The sequence below is a fragment of the Simochromis diagramma genome, unplaced genomic scaffold (assembly GCF_900408965.1).
Source record: "Simochromis diagramma unplaced genomic scaffold, fSimDia1.1 OVJJ01000302.1, whole genome shotgun sequence".
Classification (NCBI taxonomy): Eukaryota; Metazoa; Chordata; class Actinopteri; order Cichliformes; family Cichlidae; genus Simochromis; species Simochromis diagramma.
In genome coordinates this window covers 301,965-327,621 of record NW_024386792.1, presented here as the reverse complement: position 1 = coordinate 327,621, position 25,657 = coordinate 301,965, and the positions used below count along the sequence as shown (strand labels likewise).

The 25,657-nt window shown below is 41.0% G+C and overlaps 1 protein-coding gene across 2 annotated transcripts in view; it reads right to left on the bottom strand.

Moving 5' to 3' along the window:
• grin2ab (glutamate receptor, ionotropic, N-methyl D-aspartate 2A, b) overlaps positions 1 to 25,138 on the bottom strand; it is a 114,239-nt gene extending 89,101 nt beyond the window's left edge. Inside the window, exons 1-2 of one of the 2 annotated variants that reach the window (XM_040023659.1) lie at positions 23,203 to 25,138; positions 22,220 to 22,426 (exon numbers count right to left, since the gene is read on the bottom strand). In XM_040023659.1, the coding sequence (XP_039879593.1) occupies positions 22,220 to 22,426; positions 23,203 to 23,220 (225 nt within the window). In that variant the 5' untranslated portion in view covers positions 23,221 to 25,138. Of the gene's footprint in view, positions 1 to 22,219; positions 22,427 to 23,202 lie in introns of those variants that run through there. The other variant, XM_040023660.1, reaches the window with a different exon arrangement.
• Positions 25,139 to 25,657: the final 519 nt, after the last annotated feature.

Genomic DNA, 25,657 nt, shown 5'->3' with positions numbered 1-25,657 from the left:
TGTTTGTATGTGTGTATATTCTCTGCAAAATGTTTTTACAGACACAAATCAGCAGACGCTACCATGAGAGCAGGTTTCAGGAGTTCGGCAGGTGTCAAGTCATTCTGTCTGTTTGTATGTGCACAGACACAGTCAACACAATGAAGTGCAAAACTTCATGGGTGTGTAGCTCCAAACAGCCCACTGAATTCAGGTGTGCTAGTCTGTGAAATTTCTTCCCTCCTAGATTTTCCACAACTAACTATAACTGGTTATATTGCAAAGTGGAAGGATCCACAGCAGCACAGACCACAAAGTGGCAGATTGCATAAAGTTAAAGTCCATAAAAAGTATGAAAAAGTCACCAACGCTCTGCTGAATAAATATCTGCAGACCTCCAAGCCTCCTCTGGTGTTAACATCAGCGCAATCACTGTGTGTCCCGGGAGCTTCATGGCATGTTTTTCCATGGCTGAGCAGCTCCTGTTAGTGTAATGTGTAGGTGTCCCAGTGCTTTTGTCCGTGTAGTATAGCTGTGTCCATCTTAATGAAGGTTCTTATTTTGCAGTTAAAGCAGCATGGAAGGGTTTCTGACATTATTGGTTAAGAGGAACTGAAAATTCTTCTTGTTCCTTTTTTAAATTAACATCATGGAAAAGTCAAACATCAAATCCACAAGCACGGATATAGTGCACCAGGTTGACCCACATGCTTTTAGGCTATTGCAGAGGTTTGGTTTCAAATCTACGTTCATGTTTTCCCTGCTTTCCTGTCTTCTCTACACTGTTCAACCTCAATAAAGACTAAAGAGCCCCCCAAAAGACCAAGTCCACATTCAAGGGGAACCTGTACATTTAATCCAAGTATCTTCTGTCACTCACCACAGAATGTCTAACTTAGGGTCAGACATTATTATCTATAATGAAACGCCTTCTTGATTTTGTAACTGAGTATGGCTGTCGATAGCTCAGGTTCTTTGAGTTGAAGAATGAATGAGCGCAATCAGACTCCTTTCACATGGCCGTGTTTGAAGAACAGAAACATCTGAAGCAGGGGTGAAAATCTCATTTAACTTCATAGACTGCATGTACTCCAATTTCATCTTAAGTAGGCTGGACCATTACAGCTATTGCTTAATAACATGCATAAAAAAAGAGCTCCAACTTTCAGTGTTACAAAGTTTAACTACAGATTCAGTCCCTGAGATGTCTGAATTAAAATTTTATTTGGCTGCCACAGCTACCCATCACCTTCCTAGCAGATGCAGCTTTGGTATAAGATAATCCTATGTGATTACATTATTTTTAAAAACACTTGATCTCTGACCTTGATCTTAAGGTCAAGGACACTGAGATTCAGTCCAAAGATTTTTGTAAATACACCTTTGGTATCCAGTTGAAAATCCTGAGTGAGTTTTTCTCAAGTTAATTGTCAGTTGTTCACACCCCCCTCTTGGCAGCCTGACAAAGAATGACAACAATGCCCCATCAGCTCCTTATGGCTGAGGGGTTAACAGTGTAATTGTAAGCATGATGCTGGTCTTAATTTTTCCATATTATAAAGAAATGCTGCTGTATGAAATCGGGCTAATCGGGTTTATACTGTTAGAAATAAAGAAAACCAGGACTTTGTCCTGTAATTAAACAACACAATTTACCTGTGAATTCACAGAAAATGTCTCCTTTTACAAATATTCTATTGTACATGGTGAAAAAGGCATGTTTTTGTTATCTAATTTAAACTAAGTTTATCTTTTTTAAAAAGCTGTCATTTTTACTAAGGCAGTCTCAGTGTTATGTCTTTGTCAGCAAGAAGACTGTAAAAACTGCTGAAATTACAATAAAAGGTCCACAATTTATGCTCTCTTATTTAAAATATTCAGGTTTTCCAAAGTCATTGAGTGGGCTGCATTGGACCCTTTGGTGAGATGGTTCTGACTTGTAGGGCTGTATGTTTGACACCCGATCTAAAGTAAAGCTGTCAGTAAAATCACACAGTCATTTATTCATAGAGAAATTTCATATTTTACAATCTTACATTTTATAAATCTCAGAGAAAATGGTCAGGAAAACAAATTAAACTAAAAATTACTGAATTAAATCAAAATCATCCCAGAACAAAAATAACACATTTAAGTGCACAGCACAACACTTAGATGACACAGGATCATTTAAAAAATGGTTTCACATCTCCACAGGTCCAGTGCATCACCTGTGAATAATCTTAATACATCTTTGCTTTCAAATTACACATTTCGATGTGATTCTCCTGACCTTCGATTGCCGCGGTTCATTTTTCCAGGGGTTGTCGTGCGTTTGCTAAAGCACGGCGCGTATCATTATCCACCCACCAGATACTAAATTGCAAAACAAAAATGTTTGCTGTCTTGATTTGATGGCAGAATATGGTGGAAAGAGCTTGTTTGAAATATCACACTTTTATTTGTTTAACATTGACACGAGTTCCAAGTGCCTTCCTGCTTGTCCTCGATAAAAATGGCTGCCTGCTCCCTGCTCCCCTCTAGACGCAGTCTTTTAACAGCCCAACAGCCTTATCCCACATCAAAATTTCAGTAACTCTGAGAAATGTGTGCTCATCTGTTAGCGGGGCAGACTTTCAGCCAATTCTTTTAGTCCTCTTTTTTTTATGTCACTGTTGTATGTGCGGGTATATGTGGTATATGTTAACTCTGTATGACTTTTGTCATTTATATTTCATTGCTGATAAATATGAAAAAAACAAGCACAATGCCAAACACCAAAAAGGACATTCTGTCTAATTCATAAGGGGCCTGCACTTGTTCTCTTTGTTACTGTGTTTGTGGCTATGACTATATGCTGTGTGAGTTTGACTTTGAGGGCATTTGTGTTTCTGTGCAGCACCGTGTCAAGAAAGACACAGGTAAGAAAGACACAGCCCCTATGGAGGAGACTAAAAGGCAAAAGGTGAGACAAGATGAGGGAGGAAAGAAAGGAAAAATAAAGTTATTATGAAAGTGTGCCAAGGTGCACAGTCTTTCAGGCTCGATGCTGTCTGAGAGATGGAGAGAGGACTTATTACAAGGTAACGTTAACTCTCATCTAGGATTCTGTATTTGGGATGTATGAAGTCTGAGCTGTTAGTTTTGGTTTGGTTTTTTAGTTCCAGAACTAATTAGTTTATATGTCAGAATTCTTTGCATATGTCTGAAGCAGCTGCCAGTCAAAGTTAATTAATTAAAATGATCATGTAAAAAATGTGTCTGACCCAAAACTGTAAGAACAGCAGGGTTACAAGAACACTGCGCAGCGTGCTGAGCTGGGACTGGCCCGCTCTTATGAATATACAATGAGATTTTTTCTAGATATCAATTATTGAAAAGGACCTGAAACATTAAAATGACACAGGACAGTTGTAGACAATCATTGCCTTGTTAGACAATCTGATGTAATGATGGAATAAATTCACGCTTTAATTTTTAACCAAAAAACGAACGTGCTCTCATTTTCATGCATGACAAGTGCGCCAATCTCTTACACGATCCATTATTGATGAAAGCAAAGACATTTATTAATCCGCAGAATGCCGTAATGTCTAAAGAACATTACTCTGTACAAAGTTGAGAACGTGTCTGATTTCAGCAGAGCAGATTCATGCATGTAGAATGTTGTTTAGTGATTATCTGCGGAGGAATGACAGAGCCGAGACACGTGTGTAATCAGTACTGTTGTAGAAGTATTTTTGCAAGCAAGATTAATCATAACCTAACAGGCTCAATGTAAATAAACTTAGTGTACAGGTAGGGCCTTGGTAAAGGTAGAAACCCCTGCCTTGTGGTATGAATCTGACTCCCTATTCCTGAATTTCCAAACTTGAGAGCATTGACCTTGGCAGAACATTCAAATTCAAATTCAAATTCAAATTTTATTTGTCACGTACACAGTCATACACAGTACGATATGTAGTGAAATGCTTGGACAACTGCTCGTGACCTAAAGAAAACAAAAAAAAGGAAAGGCTATGAATAAGATAGGAAATAAATATGAAAAATTAAAAAGGGTAAATTTAACTAGGAAGGAATAAAATATAAATTAAGGTTAAAAATGAAATAACTGTACAACACAAATTAGAATGAAGGGTAAATTTAACTGGGAAGAATAAGATAAAATATATAAATTAAAGTTGAAAATAAAATAACTGTACAACAAAATACACAATATAGAACTATATAAGAATGTATGAAGAAATCTAAATATAAATAATATATACACAATAACAGCAGCTGTACAAGTATTAACCGGAAATGAAGAATATAGTGACCAGTGTTGTGCAAAAACAAAGTCCAGAAAGTCCAGTGTGTGTGTAAGAACTGTATGTGTGGGTCAGTACTGTGTGGTGGTGTGATTGAGAGACCGTATCGCCTGCGGGAAGAAGCTCCTCCTCAGTCTCTCTGTGTTGGTCTTCAGGGAGCGGAATCGCTTTCCTGACCTCAACAGAGAGAACAGTCCGTTGTTGGGATGGCTGAGGTCCTTCACGATCTTCCTGGCCTTGGTCCAGCACCGCCTGCTGTAGATTGAGTGCAGGTCAGGGAGCTCGGAGCGGATGGTGCGCTCAGCTGACCGCACAACCCTCTGTAGAGCTCGTCTGTCCTGCATGGTGCTGTTCCCGAACCAGGTTAAGATGTTTCCCGCCAGGATGCTCTCTATGGTGCACGAGTAAAAGTTCCTGAGCACCTTGGAGGGCAGTTGGAAGTCTCTCAAGCGTCTGAGGTGGTAGAGACGCTGTCGGGCCTTTTTCACCACGGTGTTGATGTGACAGGACCATGACAGGTCCTGCGTGATGTGAACTCCGAGGTATTTGAAGCTGTCCACTCTCTCCACTGGGCACTCGTTGATGACGGGGGTCTGGTAGTTCCTCTCCTGCTTAGTGCTGAAGTCCACTATCAGCTCCTTTGTCTTACTGACGTTTAGAAGGAGGTTGTTCCTCTGGCACCAGTTCTCCAGATTCCTAATCTCCTTCAGGTAGGCCGTCTCGTTGTTATCAGAGATCAGGCCCACCACGACGGTGTCGTCAGCAAACTTGATGATGGTGGTGGAGCTGGTAGTGGCCACACAGTCATATGTGTACAAAGAGTACAGCAGGGGGCTCAGAACACACCCCTGGGGGGCTCCAGTGCTGAGAGTGGTGGAGGCTGAGACATGTCCGCCCATCCTTACTGCCTGTGGTCTGCCAGTTAGGAAGTTGGAGATCCACTGACACATAGATGAGCTGAGTCCCAGATGCTCCAGCTTGGTGGTGAGTGTGGAGGGAATTATGGTGTTAAATGCAGAGCTGTAGTCTATGAAGAGCATTTTAACATAATTCCCCCTTCTAGTGTCCAAGTGAGTGAGTGATGCATGCACTCTCCAATAGTTTTTCCAGTTATTTGATTTGGGGATAATTTGGGACTAACTTGGCAGGTGTGCGTATGTGCTGTAACGGCATTTAAAAATCAAAGGTTTTGTTTATTGCTACAAAATGATGAAAAATGATCCAGGCAGCTTGTTCTTTTTGCTTCCATGCCCCCGTCAGAGACACTCATCATGGTCTAAACATGCTGCAAATTTTACAAGCTCCAGGTCAGAATCACTTCTCTTTAAAAATCATGATAGTAATCTTATCAACATGAACCTGATCCAGTTCTTAGTTTCTCAATATCAAATACAGTGCTTAACAGAAACTGAATCAAAACAATATTTTTAATGCTAAAATATAATTATTTTTGTTATCAATTCATTTTCAAATGTTTTACAAAAACAGAAACATTACGATCACATTGCATTTTTTAATTTACATTTCTAAAAAGAAAAATGTATTTTACTGGCTGAATGTTATGCTTAGTTGTTTTCTGACTTCTCGTAGGTCCAGTGTTTCCCCTCAAAGGTTTGTGCAAAAATATGTTTCCTCCCTTGAGATGCTTTGCTCGGCCTTCACTGCAGCACACCTTCAGTAGCTGCTTGTTAACCTGACATCCATACATGGCAATGCCCTAACATTACTTCCACCATGTTTGACAGATGATGCATTATGCTTTGGATCATGAGCTGTTTGTTTCCTTCTCTGTGAGTTTCTCTTTTCATCATTCTGGTCTTGGTTTCATCTGTCCAAGGACATTTTTTCTCGGCAGGTTCTTTTAGATTTCACATCTCAACTGTTCTCACTGTTCGAAAACTTCTGGAGCGAACTGTGCCGAAGAAGCCACAGTACTTCTAATCAGAGCAGTAGTGGCCGTTTTCCCAAAATGTCACCATAAACACTGTAATACTTGCACAAGCTCTGAAAACAGATGGGAACGTGCTTCAGATTTGGCACTGGAAATCAGTTTGTGGCAGCTCAGACAGCGCGAAGGACGCTGCATAATGTCAACATCTATGGATGCATCCAAGGAAAAAAAACAAACTCTAGCTTACTCTTTGGCAACAAACTCCAAGATTAAATTTTGCTTAAGAACACGAAGAGACATCTGATGAATGCATTCTTTGATCAGATATGACAAAGATAAATTAATTTTGCTGATGTGGAGTCCCACACGTTTGACGTGAACCTAATCGGGACTACCAAACTGAATTCTTAGTGCCTACAGAGAAGCACGGAGGCTGGAGTGTGATTTTAACGGGCTTTATGAGTGCAGTCTCCAGAAGTCTGGCAGGTAAGGAATTTTCCAGCATTAGTGATCAAACGCACGCTGCCAAAACCACACAGGAGGTTTCTTTAAGACCAAAAGTTGGAAAAGTTATGACCTGACCAAGGGTGAGTCTGAATACATAAGGCACCTTAAAGGAACGAGCAGATATTAGAAAATTACAAACATAAGGATTAAATCCATCATTAAGTACACAGAACGTACTGAAAAAACAAAAGACTTAATCTTTGTTGTGAAATTATACTTTGGAGACTGTTTTTTAATCATAGCCAATCAAAGCTCTTACATAAGAGCAAATAACCAAGCAAACCTCAGGAGTAATGTAATTATGTAAGGTGACACAATTTTGAGTCATTGGACAATGAAGTGATATTGCAGAGTGATGTACGCACTTCTGTTTTATACATAGAGAAGATCTAGTGTGTGTTTGAATGCGATGGACAGCTGAAACCTGCAACCTTACACATTCGGCATCTGAAATATTGTGATGTGAAATAATGCATTTGATGACAGACTCCGACATGAAATCAATCCCTGATCATGCGTGTTTGAGCACGGGAGCCTGGTCAGCATATGGTTTTTGATGTGCTGCTCATTGCTGTTAAAAACTACACTTGGCAGAAGGCGACAGAGGCTTCAAATGTTCCCACATCACCAGATGCACTGTCTGGCTGAGACAGCACCTGTCGCCGGCGCAGAAGGGAGCATTATACCTGGCGTAATATATTTTGGATGATCTGTGGCTGTATTGGGAATATTTTTGGCCTGTGCATCCTGCTGCCTGGCAGAGTTCTCAACAAGATCATGTTGAGGGAAGAAAAGGAATGAAAACTGACTGGACGTGACACACTAAATCATGGAGTGATCAAGGTCCTATTCATGGGGAAAGCTGGTAAAAATTACAGCATCTCCAGGATTTTCAGGAAAGTAACAGCATCATTTTATTTGATGATGCCTTAAAAACTTCATCACATTTACCAAGATGCATCTCAGCTGCTTCACTGACCATTTCTTTTTAATACACAACATCATCAGGAGGGCAGAATCAATCGGGCAGTGTCATACTCCCAGACATTTGATTACCATGTTATATTTTATGGGCATGTATTAGTATGCAAATGTGTTTTGGATTGGGAAACCAATTGCTGGTAATGCTTTTGCTCACATATTTATCAAATCAGCGTGTTTGTATCTTCAAGGTAAGAAGCAGACTTTTGAAAAACTGCTCCACTGGGTTGTTAGCATTAAATTACGCTAACTGCTTAAATCAAAGTGTGGTTTTTATTAAAAAGCAATCACCCCCCTCCCCCTTTGCAGATTTATTGTTTGTTTTACAGTTACATAATTAAAGCAATAATTATTTTTGTGCAGGACTTTCAGAGCTGCACTGCCCTCCACACGGCTTGAATAACACAAAAGAATCAACAGCAGAATCAATAAAAACAGAGTTGGTGCTCCAGGAAGTCTCTTAGGTGCCATGTTTGTACAAATTGGAGAGAAGAGAGGCCTCTGACTGAGGCGAAAAAACACAAAGCAACAGCTGACTACATGAGAATACATAACACCATGGATGACTTTAAGTAAATCAATAATAGATAAAAGAGCCTAAATTTTGAAAGCATTTCTTTTCTTGACAGAAACAAGTACAAACAGGTCCTCCCCGACATGGGAAATTAGGTTTTTTTTAATAGTTTTCTGATGAAAGTGCAAATATCTGTGCATAACACCGTAGGTATGCCCCCTGGGTGTCCATTGATACTTTGAGAATTTACTTCTATTCACGCCATCAAAAGATTTGAACTCCAACTCCATTTGCATGGTGAGGTATCATCGCTCTGATCTCTGGAGGGACATATGCCTATTCAGACATGAGATACGTAATCCTGCCGCTTTCATCACTTGATAATGTGACAGTTTTCTGTCATTCAGACGCAGGTCACTTTTATGCTCCTCACGTCCTTTTATTGTTGCTGTTTTCTGGCAGAGACATTTTATAAAGAGGAGGAGACCGGGCGCTCTGCAAGAACGTGACATGCTAAACATGGCAGTTTTCCTGCCCTTCTTCTAAAAAAAACCAATCAGGTCACTCATATAGCTGACTTGATGCATGGCAGATGCAATTCGCAAATCGTCATCACAGGAAAGATAGGTAGGTAAATGTACTTGCCTACTTTGTTTTGGCTTACTGTCTCCATAACACGACTGCTGGGATATTGGACATTCCCATGAGAGGGAGACAGAGAGAGAGAGAGACAATCACGCTGGGTGTGTTATGTTTTGCCATATGAGCAAAAGATTTGGTGCACTGATAACGCGCACTGTCAGCACCTAATGAAGTTTACCAGACTTTCTTTGCTGTTGTCACTGACAGCAGAGTCAATATGTTTGTGCAGCAGCTGCCCCCACTCCTGGATTGGGAATTACAAAAATGCATCACAGAGGATTTTTTTAATCATACTGCAAATTAGAAGCAGAGCTGATTAAATACCGGAGCCACGTATAGTTGACATTTTGTGTCTGCCTATCAGTTAACACGATGGCATGCAGTTCAGGCCTCTGATATGTCAAAATTAAGAGATCAGACGCAGCTAGTTCTGATAGTCATTCAAATACGGCTCTGATATGTTCACATGTAAAAGAGGGCATGTCTGAAAGTCCACTGTGTGACTGGAGGTCGTGGCAAAACATTTGTCATACACACTCAGTTCCTGGTATCCATATTTTTATTCAGGATTCTTTTAGAAGTGAGTCTTTTTCTTCTGCCTCCAAAATCAAACAGGTGAAAAGGTGATGACAGAATATTGGTCCAAAAATTTGAAAGATCTCCTAAATTTTCCCTCTTTTAGATGTGCCAAAGAAACAATGATGTTATAGATAAATAATTCCATGTGACACCTTTCTCAGCAACACTGTTCATGATTGTCAATTCCCTTAATGCTTAATATAACATTAGTTACGTTTGTTACCGAACACAAATCACTTAATTATTTCCCACAATTTTATAATTAATGTTATCACAGGACTGGGACTTTACTTAACATTTAACAAGAAACTTTGTAACACTTGCTAAACGCTGTCTTTTCTCTGAGGTCCAGGCCAGTTTTCATCCACGGGCAGTGACAGGCAGCAAGGCAATTTAAGTTACCAACACCAAGTGGCCAGACTTGGTGTTGGAGTCTGTAAGTTACTTAGCTGTGGTAAGTACATGGTATAAAATCAAACCAAGTGCCAATATTTTAGGACCATGCAGTGATTTAGATAGTGTCTCTATGCTGCAGAAACTGAAAGATCCACCCCTCTGTGTTGAGTCCAAGAAAATCTTTCTTATTTTAACATAATAACGCGCAGATTTAAAACCACTTTAAGTGATTTTGACTGCAGCAATTGCCAGTATTTTTGTGCTAAACTGAGTAAAAAATCATCACAAAAACCCCAGTTAAAGAATTTCAATGTGATAACTGAAGCATAAATGTTTTTTCTTGAGTAAATAAACAGGTTTTTCCTGCACTGAGGTTTTATTTCAAAATTTAATTAGAGGAAAAACCCCTTTGAGATGCACCATGTAATTTTTTAAACAGGATCCTCAGACGCAAAACTTATTAAAAATTAAAAATCATTTAAACAATAACAAAAACAAAAATTACATGCATAAATAATGATGCTAATTACTTAAAACAGTCTAATAACACAAAAATAACTAACAGTAAAATCGGCAAGGTCATACACAGGAGGGCTCTCCACCATACAAACCGATCTACCTAACAGATCAGCCACAAGTGATATCCAGTCAGTTTAAAGTCAAAAACTGAAATTCTGAAGTACTAAAAAAACAATCAGTTCAGTTCCACCAAAGTCCTAGTCACACAGTTAAGTACATATGATGATTGAACTAAAAGAAGGTTTTAATAAATACAAACTGTATTTATAAACGATGGATGCATCCACCATGACATGATCCCATGTTTCTCGATTGACTCATTTAGGGTGCTTCGAAACCTCAAGTGGCTTGGAATATTACCATTACTATTTTGGTGTTTTGGAGACATATTTGGATAAGATTATCACACAAGAGTTTATGTGAAAAGTCACGTAGACATGTGGATTGCTTAGCGATCCATAAAAAGAGCACATTTCATGTAGCTGATCACACTATGTACAATTTTCTTTTGACAGAACCAAACTATTCATTTGTGCTAGCTAACATAGCTATAAAAGTGCATCCACACTCACAGAAACCTGCTAATTAGCGCAAAAATAAAATGCTGATATTGTTGAAAGCACTTACTTCTCCAAAGGTTTGTTTTTACAGTTAACTGCACAGCAAGCCACAGAAAATTACACCACAGTCCAATTAATATAGTCCTTATTTGTAGAAAAAAAAGATTAAGCACAAAAAAGAAAAATAGTAATTGAAAACTAGGGCTAATGACAGGCCAATGGATAAGGATTAGGGCCTGATTAATATTAGCCATCTGCTGATATATCAGTGTTTAACAGCTGATGCATGAAAAAACGAGAGGGAGAAACACCCTTCAAACACATTATGTGTTGATATTGCACAGTTGGTCCACCAGCAGGCACTCTGCAACTTGTTACCCTGTTGGCAGTACCTGATTGGAGCAGCACAAACAGACCCAAGTGTGCTTATTGGAGCATAAACAAGTTTTCCACAACTTTTTGTGACAATAAAACATCATTACTTTTAAACTGCATTTTCATATTATCTTAGTAAGAAATATAACTACATATAACACATGTTAGGGAAATCTGCTGGTGTCTCTGAAAGATTATTGCACTTTTAACTCACCAGAAATCATGATTATCAGCAATTTCCTTGCATCTTCAGACTTATTCCAGTCTATTGCCATAATTTCAGCAACTAAAATATCAAGATTCATATTTTTAACTCTGCCTCATGCATATTGGAAGATGTTGGATTTTAATATTCCAAACACAGAAGAGAATAGAGTGGTCACTGAAAACGATCAAAAAGCATGTCTGAATTATTAATCTGTAAACAACATGGAAAATTGGAACATTATGTTGGAAGACATGGAAGATTATGATGTTTCAGTAAGTCTAAGATTAAGTTACATTTATGCAGTCAAATGCATTTTTATCAAATAGACAGCAGGCGGAAAGCCAGTCATGGGCAATATACATTTAGTAATGCGTTAGGTTTGTTTTAAATAAAATGTATCATAAAAAATGTGACGACGTCAGTCTAGAGGTGACATATGCCAGCCTCCAGCCCCCTGAAGTGCATAAACTAAAAATAGCACAAAGACAAGACGAGCAGACTTGAGTACAGATTGTTCACATTTTCTTTTCAGCAGTCCTAGAAAGTCAATAATCCAGATCAGCAGGCTGACTCATTTACTTGAGGCTAGAATTTACAGTTTGAAAACTCCAGATCTAAAAAATGTATGCTGTAGTGACGCTACACTGTATACAAGATAGAACAGGGAAAAAGCTCAGCAATGACGAGGAATAAGATAAAGCAGGCACAGTAACAGACTGTTCATGTCAGCAGATCAAACGGTTAACTAAATTTAACTTAATGCATCCCAAAACAAAACATAAGAGGAAAAAAACAGACATACACAACATTTTTCATTCAAAGAAACTTCAAAATCAGATACTCTGATTACACTGTGAGAGAAGGGTATTGTGCATTTCATTGTGGAGATTATAGTAAAAATTCAAAAAGAAAAAAAGACTGTTTCTTCAAGGTAATGGAAAAGTCAGGGATTGCCATCATCACCATGGATGGATAAAGCACGGACTATTTTAACCTGAGGTCATGAAATTTCCTGTAATGGAACCATTTTCACCTTTCCTTGAAGTGAAGAAACTGTACCAGTGTTGGTAATGGGCGAGCTCTAGCCTACAGGGTCAGGGTCCTGCCATGAAAAGTCAATCAAAATTTAATGAAGCCATGCAAAAATTTACCTTGACACGATGAAAGATTTTCAAGTCACGGGCACTCAAAGTGCACTCAAAGTTTTCATTTTTTTGTGTGTTATTTTTCCAGCATTTGTAACTGTAACCAAATCAGTTTTATATGCAGAATTCCAAATCTCACAATCTGAAGCCAAATCTGTGGATTTGGATTCTGCATGATTTTTATAAACCCCAACTTTGAGCATCAATGTCAGAGAGTGGGGATAGGTTAACTGGTAACTCTAAATCACCCATAGGTGTGAATGTGAGTGCAACTGGTTGTTTGTCTGTATGTGTTAGGCCTGTGACAGACAACCTGTCCAGGGTGTACCATGCCTCTCACTCTGGGATAGACTCCACCCCTGCCCCCTTATCCCCTAAAAAGGATAAGCAGAAGAGAATGGATGGATGGATGGATGGATGTCATTGGAGACGTCATAATATGTCTATGACACAGACTTGCTGAAACACTGAATGTTTTCTCTGTTGAAAAGTTGCACTTGGGGTTTGTGAAAACTCATTTTTTCCCAATTATAGGCCAATCTCCAACCTTCCTTTCATATCAAAAATCCTTGAAAGAGTAGTTGTCAAACAGCTAACAGATCATCTGCAGAGGAATGGTTTATTTGAAGAGTTTCAGTCAGGTTTCAGAGCTCATCACAGCACAGAAACAGCTTTAGTGAAGGTTACAAATGATCTTCTTATGGCCTCTGACAGTGGACTCATCTCTGTGCTTGTCCTGCTAGACCTTAGTGCAGCGTTCGATACTGTTGACCATAATATCCTATTAGAGCGATTAGAACATGCTGTAGGTATTACAGGTACTGCGCTGCAGTGGTTTGTATCATATCTATCTAATAGACTCCAATTTGTACATGTAAATGGAGAGTCCTCTTCACACACTGAGGTTAATTATGGAGTTCCACAGGGTTCAGTGCTAGGACCAATTCTGTTTACATTATACATGCTTCCCTTAGGCAGTATCATTAGAAGACATAGCATACATTTTCACTGCTATGCAGATGACACCCAGCTCTATCTGTCCATGAAGCCAGATAACACACACCAATTAGTTAAACTGCAGGAATGTCTTAAAGACATAAAGACCTGGATGGCCGCTAACTTTCTGCTTCTTAATTCAGATAAAACTGAGGTTATTTTACTCGGCCCTGAAAAGCTTAGAAATATGGTATCTAACCAGATTCTTACTCTGGATGGCATTACCTTGGCCTCCAGCAACGCTGTGAGGAACCTTGGACGCACATATTAAACAAATATGTAAGACTGCGTTCTTCCATTTGCGCAACATCTCTAAAATTAGAAATATCCTGTCTCAGAGTGACGCTGAAAAACTAGTTCATGCATTTATTACTTCCAGGCTGGACTACTGTAATTCATTATTATCAGGATGTCCAAAACACTCACTGAAAAGCCTTCAGTTAATCCAAAATGCTGCAGCAAGAGTCCTGACAGGGACTAGAAAGAGAGAGCATATTTCTCCTGTTTTGGCTTCCCTTCATTGGCTTCCTGTTAAATCCAGAATTGAATTCAAAATCCTGCTCCTCACATACAAGGTCTTAAATAATCAGGCCCCATCTTATCTTAATGACCTTGTATATACCATATCACCCTATTAGAGCACTTCGCTCTCGCTCTGCAGGCTTACTTGTTGTTCCTAGAGTATTTAAAAGTAGAATGGGAGGGAGAGCCTTCAGTTTTCAGGCCCCTCTTCTGTGGAACCAGCTTCCAGTTTGGATTCGGGAGACAGACACTATCTCTACTTTCAAGATTAGGCTTAAAACTTTCCTTTTTGCTAAAGCATATAGTTAGGGCTGGACCAGGTGACCCTGAATCCTCCCTTAGTTATGCTGCAATAGACGTAGACTGCCGGGGGATTCCCATGATGCATTGAGTTTTTCCTTTCCAGTCACCTTTCTCACTCACTATGTATTAATAGACCTCTCTGCATTGAATCATATCTGTTATTAACCTCTGTCTCTCTTCCACAGCATGTCTTTATCCTGTCTTCCTTCTCTCACCCCAACCGGTCGCAGCAGATGGCCGCCCCTCCCTGAGCCTGGTTCTGCCGGAGGTTTCTTCCTGTTAAAAGGGAGTTTTTCCTTCCCACTGTCGCCAAAGTGCTTGCTCAGAGAGGGTCATATGATTGTTGGGTTTTTCTCTGTATCTATGAAGCGCCTTGAGGCGACTTTTGTTGTGATTTGGCGCTATATAAATAAAATTGAATTGAATTGAATTGAAATTCCCCCATATTTTCATACCAGGCACATCTTCTAGCTGGGATTCCTCCATTGGTGTCCACATATTCTATAAAATAGTTTAGATAATGTTCCTAAACGTCTTTTGAGTTTTGAATCTGATATTCTTTCAAGTTCTACTCTGATAGTGTTAAATTCTTGTTATGTCAGTTTGTACTGGTGGCCCATTTCCATCATCAGATTGTAATTTTCTGCTGGGCTGGGGAACCGACTGTATGGCACCAAGTAAGCTTCATTTGTTCATGAAGATGCTCAGTCTTATTTGTGTTAACTCTCTGTTGTACTTCCGACAGATGTACCCACATTTTAATCACCAGTACTTAAATGTTACTATCATTATAGATTTGATTTGCTGTAACGGATCCAAAATTGTTTTAAGAGAATCCTCATACAGGTCCGCTGTGAAAAATTCATTCCAAAAAACTGCCAGTCTACAGCTCAAACAACCATATTTGATGAAGCATCTGCATCACATGACAGCAGCCGATGTGTTTTCTTGTGTTTCAGCCCAAACGACAGGAAAATTACAAACACAGACATGATAAGAAGTTATAATAAAAGAGCAATTCAAATCCCTTTCAAAAGTCTTTAATAACAAATTATCAAACAACTGCTGAACAAGCTGCCTTTGACGTTCCAGTCAGCTCGCTTCAACACACGCTGGATTGGACAGCAGGCAGCAGCCAAACGAGACAGTTATTAGGTTTTTACTGTGCCCAAATGCTCCCAGTATAAAGTATAAAAGTCGTAGGTTTACAGCTGTGTTGAGTTGCCCTCTATCCAGGGTCACTCTGAGTCTGAGGACAAACCTTGTTAAGCTAGCAAAACAGGTGGTGCTCAGAAGTGCCACACAGGCTTTTTTTGTTTGATACACACGGAACGAGGGTTTCATTTCAGCTAAAGTCACCTCACCAAACTGTCTGGTAAAGAAAGTTAAGCACGTGCTCAGAAACAAAACGAAACATTTGTGGGCTGCAATTCTCGAATCTTTTTAGAAGCGTATTTCTTGTGTACGCATGAAACAAGCCTTGAAAGAAAACCCTCAGTGATGTGTGTGTGTGTGTGTGTGTGTGTGTGTGTGTGTGTGTGTGTGTGTGTGTGTGTGTGTGTGTGTGTGTGTGTGTGTGTGTGTGTGTGTGGTTTAACTCTAATTATATTTACTGAAGGAAGGAAGAAATAATATGGGGAAGAAAATAAAGCCATGTTACTTGGGCTAAAGCTGATTGATAAAATTCCTTATGGACTTAACATCATTGGCACAGTTAGTGCTGTGCACACAGCGCCAGCCTTTCCTTTTTGTAGCTGTAGCTGCTGGGTTTTCTAGAGAATTACATTTACTATTTTTTTATACATTGCCTTTTGCCAATAGAAAGACGGTGCTGCAGTAAAAAAAAAAAAGTGTGTGTGGCTCCATAATACCATTGTCTAAAGAAAGCCCTACTGTGCATGTGTTATCTCCTCTGGTTTAATAATGTCTGATTCATTGTAAAAATGTCTTAATCATCTGAGTCACACATTGAGCTAATTGTGCCATAACATATGTAAGGCATGAAACTGTGAGAGCAGGAACTACATTTCATGGAATTAGAGAGACTTCAGCTACACACCGATCTGTGTTAGAGACAAAAAAAGTGATGAAGTAATGCTGATACCTTTATGTGAATGCTCTGGTCCTCGTAGCCATGAAAAACTGAATCGAATTGGATTTAAAAAGCTAAAGAATGTCTTAACTAGGACAGTGTTATATCAGTCTCAACCAAAATCTGGTGTCTGTAAAAGCATAAAATTGGAATATGGGTTTTGGGTGTTAAGTTGGCCGAAATGACAGAGCCAGGCTGGCCGCACTTAGGCACCTCCTAAGCCTCTTTCTCAGCCTAGGAAAAAAAAACCTTCAGTGACAAAGTGTAAGAGGCATCATTTAAGGTAACAACCCGGCCTCCTAGGAATCTGGATTCTTCTCAGAGCCACATGTTGTGCCTAATACTAATCAAGCTAATTCTAAAGCACAGCATTCAAATAGGCACATAAGGGGGAGGTTACAATCCAAAATGAAACTTCCACCATCTTGAAAGCCTTAAGCTTTCAATTGAAAGATTAATACTGACATCAAAGGGGAGCAATCTGTCCGCATCCATTTTTTTAAATATATATTTTCAGAAAAAAGCCTGCTATCAGTATTGAGGATTAACTATTTTGAAGGAACATTGTCAATTCACAGTAACCCCAATCAGTAGTTTTATAATAATTATGGATATAATAAAATTATAGGTGTTGATCCTCCTGCACTACACTGCAGCAGATCCTCTTGGCAATATGACTTTTAGGTTTTATTTTTGTTTTTACCCATCCGTGTTTTGGGAAGGTCTCTCCACTCATCAACTAGATTTCCAGCGAGAACAGGCAGTTTGTTTTTTGTTTTTTTCAGTAAAAACATCAGATAAATCCAGTAAGTGCTCTCAGTCTCGTGGTAGTGACTCTAACTAGTGCCATATACAGTGTGTTTCACTAGGGAGTTACTGTAATTGAAAACAGTCATTAAAAAGGGAGCATTCTTACTTCATTAAGTAGCTGGAGGCACCTCTCAACATGAACGTTTATGTTGATCCATGCCTGCTGGATTTCTTAATAAGCAATTGTTTGCTAACATGTCCGCTATAACATTGGAAGGTGCTAATTTATTAATATTGTTTTTGCAGAAATTTATGCTATGGGCAAGTACACCCCCGTCCCCCAAAATTAACGCTGCTTTAACAATACGTTTTACTTATCAGCCAGTTTCAGGTCCTTGAACAAAGACTGTATATAAAAGATGCGCATAGCCATTGCCATCCCTCATTGGTTAGTAAAGTCCTGTCTTTGGGTGAAGTCGTGAGCGAGTGAATCTGACAGAGACACAAACACAACAGTTTTCACTTGTTTCTTCAATTTGTCCTGATGCACTTGGATTTAAATCCAGCTTCCTGTCTCTCTGTGTACCTGACCTGTCCCACTACATGATATTCACACAATAGTGTGATTCTTGTCTGTCCTTGCATGTGATTGGCCACATGCTCAGCCCTGAGCAGGAAGGGCTGAAGACTTGGCTCTGCCCGACGGAGTCGGCTCTTTTCGTGCGCTACAATCGGCTCTTAGAGTCATTTGTGAACAACACATCACTAAATGAGATCATAAATTTATCAGGGAAAGAGTTTAGTGAGGTCATAGATAAATGGGAAGGTCTTTTTTTTCACAAACTTCTTTTTGCAGTCAAAAGAGTCGACCCCCTTAAAGCCCTTCAACACTGTCTTCCCTTTTCAGACCCAGATGTTACATCCATCTTTTATATAGAGTCTTTGGCATTGGGCTGCTTGGAGATGGTGGCCAGCAATGACAACCAAGATTTGCCTCAGATTGATAAGGGGCCTGGCAGAGCAGTTCTATTAAGACATTTTTTTACCTATTAAAAACTGTTCTGTTGACTCTCTCCCCAGAATGGGACTCCCTTCACTTTTTACTGGGAAAGTATGACTGTTATGTTTCGCTCAGTGATAAACTGCTGAGATGTATTGACGTTCCTGCAGCCCTGTCAATACAGGTCAATAAAAGTTATAAATTACTTAACATCCCACCCTTCCTTATCTCACTACAAGCTCAGTATAAAATGTTAATAATAACAGATTGCTATTCAGCTAAAACTATTTGTATGGACAAAGTGAAAATGGCATGAACCGCTGTTATAAGGTAAAGTGAATACGGCAGCATGGATGGTGTCGTTAAACCATAATGAAAAATAAAATTACTTTTATGATTTCTAATTGTATTACTGAAATGTTAATGCAGTATAGCAGTCTACATGAAGACATCTATAGGAAAAAATAAAGGAACTGAAAGGCCATTTGATGGACTATCCAGCTGGTCCCTCCATCTGCAACAGAGACATTTGGGATGAAACTGTTTTGACAGGTTTGCTGATGAAAATAGAATCATGAAATGCTAATTCTTCTCAAGATGTATAGATGGCAATTTCTTGGTTACAGCCCTATTATGCTTGTCACATCTCTAAATCCACCCCGAAAGCACCTCTCAAGCAGGATGAAGATTATCTCGATTTCCAGCATCACAACTATCTGCCTTTGAGTCATGAAAAACACAGATACAAGTTTTGAGATTGATTAAAGGTGGGGTTTTTTCATTCTCAAATCCAAATCCTCGCCTGAGCAATGAGAATATGATTTATCAGGTTAAAAAACAAACAAACAAACAAAAACGCCAATTTTAAGATTTATTCCAATCCGATTACTTAAATCCTATCCATAAAGTTCTGAAAGACTGTGCTGAAACTGGATAAGACTTATCTGAAATCTGAAGCAGATGAAAACACTTTAAAACCATTAAAAATTCACTAGAGATGTCATGCACCAGCTATAACCATTAGGCACAGGCACATAGGCAGGTCAAACTGCCAACAGGTTCAGTTAGAATCTAAACTGTAGGGCTACAGCTTCGACTCGCAATACTGGTAACCGCAACAATGATGCAGTCATGTCTTTTATTCTTAGTTATGAATTCATATAACATTTAGAAAAATTTAGGTTAGGCGATAAATTTATCACCACTAGCAACTTTTGGGCCTATCATGTTAAAGCAGGGACTCTCACACACCAGAAAAGTGTGTTAAGGCACGCAGTGGTTCTACGAAATGGCATCTACTGTCAGCTTGATTTAAAAATGATCGGTTCAAAAACCTGTATTAGTCAAACCCTACTTAATATCACACATGGCTCACTAACTCTTTAAATGAGAGTACCAGCTGTGTTTTGATTAAATGATTAAACAGTGCACGTTTGTAAGAGGCGTTTGGGTTATTAACTTGCATCTGAGACTGCACTATCACACATCAATGTACAGAAGATCAGCAGGGGTCAAAATACTCATTATCATATGTCACTCAGTCCTTTTTACTGGAAATGGCTAAGAAAAGGAAAATGAAAACACAAATTTTCATCCTCTCAGCCCTCGGTGTAAGACGAATCTGAAGTGCCATTGTATTTACAAAAAGGCACTGGCTTTTTCGTTATTCTAGGGGTGAACAAGAAAATGGGTTCAAACTGTCCGCCGCCGGGTCGCGTGTAACCAAATTTCGACCGCGGATGTTTTCTTGCGACAAGATTATCCGAAGTAACAAAGTGCAGGCCCAGCAGCGGGTTTAATTGACTTTGAAGAAAGCACTCACTCAGCAGATGACAGCTAAAAGGCCACGCCAGAGGCTCGGTGGCTGCACGTGGCTTGGCTGTTAATGTCGTAGGCAGAATTCCGACATCGAAAACCTTAAACCCACAGTTTGTCAACTTGGATAGGGAGCTCCAAACAAAAACAGTGTGCACATAAGAGGATTATTTGCTGTAGCTCCTATCACGGGATATGTCAATACCTTCTTCTGGACAAATACAGCTACAACACAGGCCAGGAAGGTAAATAATTCCACCCACAAGTTTCCCTGGATTTTCTTTTCCTTTGTTTTTGGTTTTTTTTGTAAGTATCTTTGTAATTTTTCTCATAATGCTCAAAGTTGCAGTCTTGTGTGAGCACTCCTACCTAAAATCCACTAAACTGTAGGAAAAAGAGACCATATGAGTAAAAACTTAAAAATAAAAACACAGTATCTAGTACCTGAGAGGCACCAAAGCAATATTTGTACAGTTCAGTCAGTGTTATAATCAAAGAGTCAATCTTCACACAAAGCCATTCTGGTGGTACGACCACATCACAGTAAATGCACAATAATAATTGCATAGTTTTGGATCATTTCAGTATATCTCGCAGTTCAACAGAGGTAAAAAAAAAAAAAAAAAAACCTCTATGTATCTTTCATGAAAAGAAAGACTTCTGCATGATCGCTCCCTGAACCTTTCCCACACTTGCAGGCATATGTAGATTTTGGGCTAAATTTGGGCTCTGACTCTAAAAATGTCTTGCACAATATTAAAAACCAAAACACAGAGCCCTGGTTGACACAGAGCAGTGTGAAGGCACACCTCCTGCAGCCCCTCTGATGCAAGAAACCTCTCCGAATCCCTGTGTAAATGTAGTACATTTGTGTTTCAGCAGAGCCATGGGGAGAGAAAGACAGTTCCACTTAGGTGCCACCAAAATAATCCCCAAGAGGACTGCCTTGTTACAGGCAGCACAACAACATGTTGGCACTGGCACATTAAAAAACGAGAAATTAAAATCGATTTAACTGCGGAAATCCAAAACAACAGGGCCTCACTTCTGACAGCGCTGACAAGAAGCTTAGACGCAATGAGTTCTGATGTACTTTACCTGCTTGTCCAACAATGGAGCCGGTTCAGTGCACAGCTCAGTCAGATGCATCTCGACACATCACTTCAACACTATGTCATCCCGGAGCCCAAATGGGACTCAGAATATGGTATGCATCACATCACAGAGATTTTTTTAAGGTCTTTCCTGTTTAGCTTTGTCTCAGTAGTTGGTTAATAGCAGACTGCAAAGCGATGAAAATACAAGGCCCAACTGAGCAGGAAATTCTCTCTGGAGTGATAACAACAAGACAGAAAGTGAATAGAAAAGTAGGCCTGTTATAAAATACTGTTGAGCTTTTCTAAAAGGTGCTGTGACATCACACCCAGAATTCATTGCTGCTTTGCACGAGATATTTATATTAATGAAGGTAGCAACAGCACTCGACATTCTCTGCTCCCCACTCTATTGCGTTTATGCCCTACAGAGTTGATCTCCTTTTGTGTCATCCCACTATTCAGGAAAATAGGCTACTGCTGAGCACAACATCAGTCTCTCTTCTCAGTTCTCTACAACACCACAATGAGTCTGGCGCAGCACGGATGATAATTTGCTCTAAATGATTATGATAAATGTGCATTCATTCATACATAATATTAAGTAGTCAAAATTGAGGGCATCCGTTTGCCAACAGGAACGATGGGGATCATTCATGATGAAGATTTATGGCCATTCAGGGCTATACATCCTGTCATCCTGTCACGTCACACTCCTATTTTCTTATATTTACCCCCTCCAGTGTAACATCTGTGTGTGTTTGTGTGTGAGCGTGCGTGCGTGCGCGTTCGTGTGAAGGCCTCAGTGTCCCTGAGAAGAGGAGAAGACACTTTGTGTGTCAGACTTGGCACGCCAAGCAGGAGGAAAACGGAAGAAAATGTGTTTCTACAACGTGACTGCATTCAAAGCCTGAAAACTGTAATTTGAGATATGAATTCATTACATGGCTTCTCATCAGCAGCCGGGGGATAATGTGATGCAACAGCGCCGCTTAGCGTCGCTCGGCGCTCCGTCTAAAAGAAGAGCGTCGCTCTCTCCTCCTTGAACGCAGCTGTCCTTACCTTCGGTGTCACAAAGCGCGGCTGCTGCGGGGTTGTGTTCGCGGAGGTTTTGCGCCTTCTTCTGCGGAGTCCGTGCGATGAATGTTGACTTGTGCTGCCGTGGTGCGAGGGCCCGTGCGGGCAGCCACCGTGACCTGTCCGTTTACTGGCATTTTGGTTCCTTCTCACGGCGTCGGTGAAACCAGAGGAAAAGTGTTCAAACTTGATCTGAAAATGAAAAAGAAAGAAACGAAAAGATACCAGATTTTAACACTGCGCCGCAAGCTCCCAGGACTTGATGACTTTGTCGCTTTTCTATAAATAGGCGCGAGCGTACAGGCAGGTGCTTATGTGAGCTATAAACATTTTTAACCAATGTCGTTTTACTTCTCGCACCTCATTAGCATTTTAACAGTTTGAACAGCATCAAATACCAGCTAGCTGTCTGCGTGTTTTTTGTTTCCGCGCGCGTGCGTGGTTATATGTTCGTGTGAGTCGGAGCAGAAGTGCGCGCGTGCCTGCGTCTCTCTATTGGGGGATTATTGGAGGGAAAAGCTCGCCGTGACGAAAACACAAGTTCATATCATAGGTGTAGGCTACGGTGAAAAGGACGAATTAGTGCTCTCTCCCTCCGTGCGCGCGCGTGTGCTTGTATGTGTGTTTCAGAGAGAGAGAGCGGGGGGGGAACGGAGTAAAAACAGCCTGTGGCTCTTTGGCGAATATTCCCCTCACGCTCCTCTCTCCGGTGCCGGGCTTCGTTTATGTAGGGCATGCAGCAGGTTGTGTGACGAGGACTCGGACAAGCGTAAGAGCGCGGAGGAACCCGAACCAGGCACACACCACCCCGCCGCTGTTCCACTTTAAGGAGAGTGAGAGTGCGGCAGATATTAAAACCACCGGACCCCGACAAATGCCGCTCATTTTCCGCGTCTTTGGTGACAGAGTTAGTTTTGACCCAACCTAAAAAAAAAGAAAATAAAAAAGAAAACACTAATTACGCTCACCCCATTCCCGTGACACATCTCTCCAGGCGGCCAGGTGGAGATGACATTGCAGCCTGTTACTCCATTCGGGTGCCCTCGGCAGGAGTGGGAATCGCATACGACTCTCCGTCAGATTAATCCATCAATTTCTCCTCCATTCAATTTCCCTTCCCCAAAAAAACGAAACCACACGGATAAATCCACCTGTCTGGTTCTGAAGACTTCCCCCCTCCACCGCCACCTCTCCCACCCGTAGATAGGTAGTATTCCTCTCGGTTTAGATGTCAAACGCCGTCCATTCAACGGGAGAGACGGGGTGGGGGAAAAAGCCCCCTGGCGCGCGGGGATCAGTTAGACTCTAGAATCCAAAATAACCGTTGGTTTGGAATCTCCAGCGGCAGCCCCGCGCGTTCCGCAGTGAGGGCTCGTGGACAGGTCCGCGCGCCGCCTCCTCCTCCTCCTCCTCTCCTGTCCTCCTCCTCCTTGCGCCGCTCGCGGATTCTTGGAGACTGAAGGGGGGGATTCCGTCACAAATAACATCAAAACACACACACATACATATATATTCACACACTCTCTCTCTCTCTCCCTATCTTTTCTCACTTGCCCTCCCTCTCTCCCCCCTCTTCTCCTCCTCCTGCTGCTGCTCCCCTCACGCGCTCTCCGACGAGCACCGCACTCCAAGCCGCCCTAAACAATTCGGAACAAGTTCAAACGGGTCGAATTATTTTTGTAGCTTTCCGCGCCGCACGACCGAGGTGACGCTCGGCAGCCGACCGAGCCGTCCGGGCGGAGAGGAAGAAGGAAATATTCTCCCGACAGTGTCTTTACCCCGCAGCAGCCCGGCCGCCCACGCTCCGCTAGCTGAAGGTACTTACACATCAGCCTAGTTAATTAAACATATAAGGGGTAGAGGAGGCAGTGGTGAGGGCGTGCAGACTTGGGTGACTTCATCTTCCCATTAAAAAAAAAACGGAAAAAAAAAAGATATGTGGGGAGTTAAGAAGGAGCGTGCTAGGGAAATTTCGCCATGTCTACCCCCCTAAGAAAAAAAGAGCGACTCCAACTTCACAGCTCGTTAAAACTGACATGTCGCTTCCTTGTCTGTCCTGGTCGTGTTTTCTCCCTCTCCGGGTCGTTCCCTTTCCCTCGTGCGTCCTCTCCCAGGCAGAAAAAAAGAAACGAAAGCGTGAGAGGGGGTATGGCGCACAGCATCATCCGTCGTTTATGGCATCACCTGGTGCCATCTCTCTAAAGCGAAGCCGCGCGCGCGTGTTTGTTCCTGGATGCCAGTGTCATGGTGCGCGCGCGCGCGTGTGTTTGTGACGACTGTCTCGGCGTCAAAGAAGTCGCCGCGTCGCGCCTCCTCTGCTCTTCAGCTGCGCGCAGATAAAACATTTCAATATCCGCTCAACTGTTATAACCCAATCTATTGGTCCCCCTGCAGACACTTCAACTCTTCCTCACAATTAAAACGCAGAGCCCTTAGAAAATAAATAAATAAATACAAATTACCGCACCGGAAAACGTTTTTATTGCTGATTGTGTGTCATGTTCTCTCATCAGCGCCGGAGTTTGTTAAGAGCCGCGGCTCAGATAAGGGGGAATAGAAGCAACGCGAGTGAATTACACAGTCTCAATTGAACATAATTAGCAGATCAAAACTGAAGCACAGGGGGTCCTCGGGGAACGCTGACACCCCCCATCTCTCTCTCTCTTCCTCCCCCCACCTCCATCACTCTCTCTGCATCTCCCTCTGAGTGTTGCCTTGGAGTCCCATTGCAGACAGATGGTGTAGATCCTGCATGGGGTCATGTTAGCAGGCCGGGGCTCTACTAGGACTGGCTGTCATAAGCCTAGTTACCCTTTGAGGCAAGAAGCAGCGCAGCATAAGCAGATCAGAGGGCTTATTATTAAGGAACAGTTCACTACCCTCTTCTTCCTCCTCCACCTCCTCCGCTTATATCCCTAGCAGAACGAAAAAAGGAAAGAAAGGAAGAAAAATCTCCACCTGTTGAGGTCCTCTATCCTCCTCCGTCAGAGCTCGAGCCTCCCAGGCTTGGAATAAAAGAAATACATGATTGCATAACACGGGTATGGGGGAAAAAGAAGGGAGAAGACCACACAAAAGTAGATAATGGTCTTAGTTTTTTCTTTTTCTTTTGAGGAATAATAAATCCCGGTTTCGAATATAATAGGTCTGCTTTCAGACTCTCCCACCCACCACCAGCTCCCACTGCTATTTACCCATTAGAGGCATCCTGGTGGGACAGGCCAGACTCAGACACTGCCTTGGGAGATGTACGTTGTGTGATGCCATTAACAATGACTTTCATTCTTAGTATCTTAAACAAAATAAAAAAAGACAAAAAATAGCCCCAATGGAGTACGATTGTATCATTCTATATATAAACACCAGGCTGTTGCCAAGGAAATAAACTCATGCGTTTGTTTTTTTCTCTCCTGACCACATAAA